Source organism: Chenopodium album, chromosome 25 (genome assembly GCF_948465745.1).
Source record: "Chenopodium album chromosome 25, dcCheAlbu1.1, whole genome shotgun sequence".
NCBI classification, from domain to species: domain Eukaryota; kingdom Viridiplantae; phylum Streptophyta; class Magnoliopsida; order Caryophyllales; family Amaranthaceae; genus Chenopodium; species Chenopodium album.
The window spans coordinates 35,094,543-35,099,283 of record NC_137858.1 but is presented as its reverse complement, the minus strand read 5'-3'; the positions used below and the strand labels follow the sequence as shown (position 1 = coordinate 35,099,283).

At 36.5% G+C, this 4,741-nt stretch overlaps 1 protein-coding gene across 1 annotated transcript; it reads left to right on the top strand.

Moving 5' to 3' along the window:
* The first annotated feature begins 294 nt into the window (after positions 1-294).
* Positions 295-621, top strand: LOC145614050 (uncharacterized). Its single transcript, XM_081669057.1, has one exon. It carries the CDS (start codon positions 295-297, stop codon positions 619-621), a length of 327 nt encoding a protein of 108 aa, XP_081525183.1.
* Positions 622-4,741: the final 4,120 nt, after the last annotated feature.

Sequence of the window (4,741 nt, the reverse complement as noted above, 5' to 3'; positions counted from 1 at the left end):
CGAGATGCATGATTCTATGGTTGTTAATGATAACAATCATGTCACACCTAAACCTACTCCATCCTTTCGGGAGGTGGTAGCAAACTCTTCACATGGTTTGATAACGCAAGGAAAATCATGATGAATTCTATGGAATGGGATGATCCGGAAATCAACCCACCAAGCGGCCAACTTGTGGTGCAATTCCCTAAGGAAACCTTAGAGAAACTTCATAACCCTTGGAAACTAACCCTAATGGGTAAATGCATGGGACTAAATGTTTGACCATCATTTGTGACTCAACATGGTAAAGCTATGTGGAAACCTAAGGGTACTCTTGAGGTCATTGATATTGGAAAAGGCGTCTATCTTTTTCGATTATCCCTCCAAGATGACTATGACAAGGCCCTGTATGAGGGTCCTTGGTTCATTCAAGATCATTACCTAATGATAACTAAGTGGATACCTAACTTTAAGCCATCCATGAATCCCTTTGATTTGATTACGATGTGGATTTGTTTTCCTGAGCTACCAGTGGAATACTATGATAAGGATGCTCTTTTCCAAATTGCTAAAGCGGTAGGGGAACCGATTCGTCTTGATTTTGCTACTAATCAAATTACAAGGGCTAAATATGCATGAGTTTGTGTAGAACTGAATGCTAAATCACCCCTAATCTCTAAGGTTTGGGTTGGTAATCAATGGAAAATTATTGAATATGAAAATATTCACACCATTTGCTTCGCTTGTGGGAGTATTGGCCATGCAAAAGCAAATTGCAGACCATGTGTCGAACTCTTCTCCTATGGACTCCAACAAGCCCATAAGTTAACCCACCACACCTAATATTCAGAAAGTAGTGGGTATGGTAGAAGGAAGCAGCAATGTGGATAAGCAAAATGAAGTTCAAGACCAGACGAAAGTTGGGCCATGGTCCATTGTTGTGAATAAAAAAAGCCCAGCTAAGAAAGTCCAACACACCACAAAAAATGGGAATCAAGGAGCTACCCAACAAAATATGGAAAACGCTTATAATAAGCAAAAACAAAATAAATACTCCGCTGTCAATTCCCAAGGTAATAAGTGGATGGTCTTATTACAAGAAAACAAAGAAATTGAAATATTAGAGAAACGAAGCGTCACTACAAAATTTGAAAGTGGGGAAGCAATCATGAAACTACCCCTGCAAGCGCGCAACCTCTCCCGGCCCATAACCATTGACACTCAATAGCCATGCAACCAATGGTGAGCGACACTTAAACACTACTCTAAATCCGCAAGCAAGAAAACCCATGACAGTACTTATATCCAGGAAACCCCTTCAACTTCTTGTCATTCTTTAACAGAGAAAAATTTATCTGTCATCAATGGAAGATAAAAGAACACAAGAACCGTCAACCACCCTTTCAATGTCGATAACACCGGTGTCACCACCATCACCAGCCTAGATGGAGCTGGTGAAGGAATTATGTCTTCGATAAGTGCAATTACTAGATATATCAAGGATCACTATTATGGAGATAATAAGTTCATTCTATTGGGGCGTCATCCTCTGTTGCTAGACTATGAGAGATGATCTTTGGGCTAGTCAAATGGTCCAAAGCCCTTTAGAATGGATCCTATATTGGTCACACACAAGGGTATTGGGTTAAGCAAGTAAGAGGCCCATTAATGGGCCTCATGAGCAATTAACTAATCATGAATTGGATTGGGCTAGCATGGTTAGATTGGAATTAGGTTTTGGGCTTTTGACATGGGCTCTTATTTAGAGATGAGATCTATAAATAAGATCCATGCCTAGGGTTTGTATTAAGCAGTCATAATTCACACACTGTGAATTTTGACATAATGCAACCAATCCCAAAACCCTAATCCTCTCTCCAACTCACGGCCCTCATCCTCCCCTCACGTCCGTACGGCCGGCCACCCCTTAGTGGCGCGTGTGGTGGTTATCGTGGTGGTTCTTGGTTAGTATGTCTCTCCTCTCCGTTGAAGGTTGATTGAAGCGTTCAATCACGACTAACTAGCATTAAGGTTCTTGGTTAGTATGTCTCTCCTCTCCGTTGAAGGTTGATTGAAGCGTTCAATCACGACTAACTAGCATTAGTGGAGGTCTTAATCTGTGCCCGTGGACCAAGTAGAGGAATCACGCTTGGGGTTCTTTATCTCCCTTTGTTCTTGCTCGATCGCACGTGGAATCACGCTTCAAAGGTACAATTATATGTTCTTTATGTGTTATGCAATGATCCTTGGATTAGGTACTGTATGAATATGATTCATGTTTATTTCCGCTGCGTAGTACCTATAAACTCCTACAGTGGTATCAGTTAGCCTATTGCATTTACGCATATTGCCAATAATTCTTTGATAATCCACAATTTTAATTCAATTAGGAGGGAGAATAATTAATTATGGTTCAATCTTTATATTAAATGGAGATTTAATTTTTGGAATATGATTAAATATGATTTAATTGCTCAATTGTTCTAGCAAAATCCGAATTAAGCCCTAGTATTTTCGAAAATTTTAATTGAAATAAAGCCCTAAAAATTTTGATTTTTGTGCTTAATTTTGATGAATTTCGAAAATTTTATGCTTCATAAATTTAATTGAATTGATTTTATACATAAAATATGATTTTTGTATAATCAGTATTTTAATTTAAAAGTTAAATTAAATTTTAATTAATTTTGTGAAGAACCCTAGAATTGAAATTAGATTGTGAATTTAATTTCAAAATTGAATTGGGCATAAATGTTGTGTTTTAATTCAATAGACCCAATCTAATTTAATTGTACAAATGTTGTATAATTTAATTAAAACTCTCAAATAAAAAAAAAAATTAAATCTTGGGAGGGGGCAGCCGTGGCTGGGTGGTCGAACCACCGTTAGGTGGGCCACGGCGGCTGCCCAGGAGGTCGGAAAGGGTGCCGGAAGTGAGGGCGGCAGCAGGCGGTGCAACTGTTGCACTGCCGCAAGCTGCAACCCGTGTTCAGCTGGTGGCTGGGCTTCGGCCTGGCTGCCATAGCAGCCCTCGGATGACGACGAAAGTTCAGGCAAGGAACAAGGTGGCTCCAGCGATTGGAGCCCACTGAGAATCGACGGCAACTTCCGGTCAGGCTACTTATGCGGTTGTGCCGTGGCTGGGATTTGCTCCTGGCTGCGGTTGCGGTTTTGCGGGAAGCAGCTGCTTCGTTGGTTGGGGATTACTCCCTGGCTGATGTGGCAGCAGCAATAATAAAAAAAATGTTTTATTTAAATTATTTTGTTTTAAATATATTTCAAGATAAAATCTGATTTTATTTTGGATAAAATCAAATTTCAAAAGTTGTTTTTTGATAATTATCCTTAATTAAGGTTGTTAATTTTGGATAGGATTTGTTAGAATATTCCGAGCATATTCCAAAAAGATAAAGATTGATTTAAATAATGTGATTATCCCATAATTATTTTTGGATATAATTGATTTAAAATATTGTGATTGGCTAGTAATTAGGATAGAATTTCCTAACTTTGTTAGGATAATCTTTGAGGATAAATATGATTTATCTTTTAGGATTAAAATAAGATTTGATTCTATCTCATGACTAATTTAGAATATATGATATTTTATTGATGATCATGAATAATATATGATATTATCTAATTACATTACTTAAAATATGAGATATATTAGATGCCATGTTTCCTTAATTGTGAACATTCGATGTTGTAGTTTAGGAAAGCATGATGAGTGATTTATTATGTGGCAATTTTATAATATATGATGTTGTTTATTGCTATATAATGACTCGTATGGCCCAGTAGATTGCTAAATACGATCTGCACATCGTGATGTATTTTTGTAATCTTAGTACGGTCTACGTACCGATAAAGTATTTTGTAATTTTATTTTGTTTTATTTAAATAGTAGATAGAATAGAGTAGAATTACAGGTTGCAGTTAATCCAAGAAGCCCATGAAGTGAAGGCCCAAAGGAGCAAGGTGGATGCGATCCATGATGATTCAAGTGGGAGCATTTACTTTATTAGTTTTCTTAGGATTAGGGGCCATGCTATGTCTTATTTATGCATTCAATATTTTATGCATGTTAGATTTTATTGATGTTTTGTGATGATGCGCTAGAGTTCACTATTTAGTCACAACATAATAAATCTAGATCCCAGTAATATTGATGCAGCTTTTCCAATTAAAAACCCGATGAAAACCTTGATCGTTTGTGATGGGTCAGCTCTCAGCAGAGCATCATAATATATCTTGGGGAAGTGGGGGTAGGACCGCATATCTACACTTTTAATTGGTTATATTCAACAAGGTTACCTAAAGCGTTTAGAACCTTGAAGCTAAGAGTAATAATTAAACATGCGATGGTTAATTATTCAACCAAGAATTACAAGAGTTGTAATCAGTAAAGAGTTTACTCACCTTGAAAATGTAATGGTTGATTGCAGAGCCTCACTCTGGTTAATTATTGCACAAATAAAGGATCTTGGAATCACTTAATTCAAGTTGGGATCACTTAAATTGAATAGAGTGTTTTAAAGTTACCAATTTAATTCGCTTATGGTACTTTAAATTTTAATAAACATAATTGAATTTTGCGTTTACTTGTAAGTAACATATCGTTCTAATTTTATTTTTATATATAATCTCCTCGATTGAAAATAAAGTTGAGAAACGTTCTCAAAAAGTTTAAAAGATAATCCATAAACCTATATTCTAATTTTGCTAAGATTGTTCTAAAAGGTAAGTTTTAGAAATC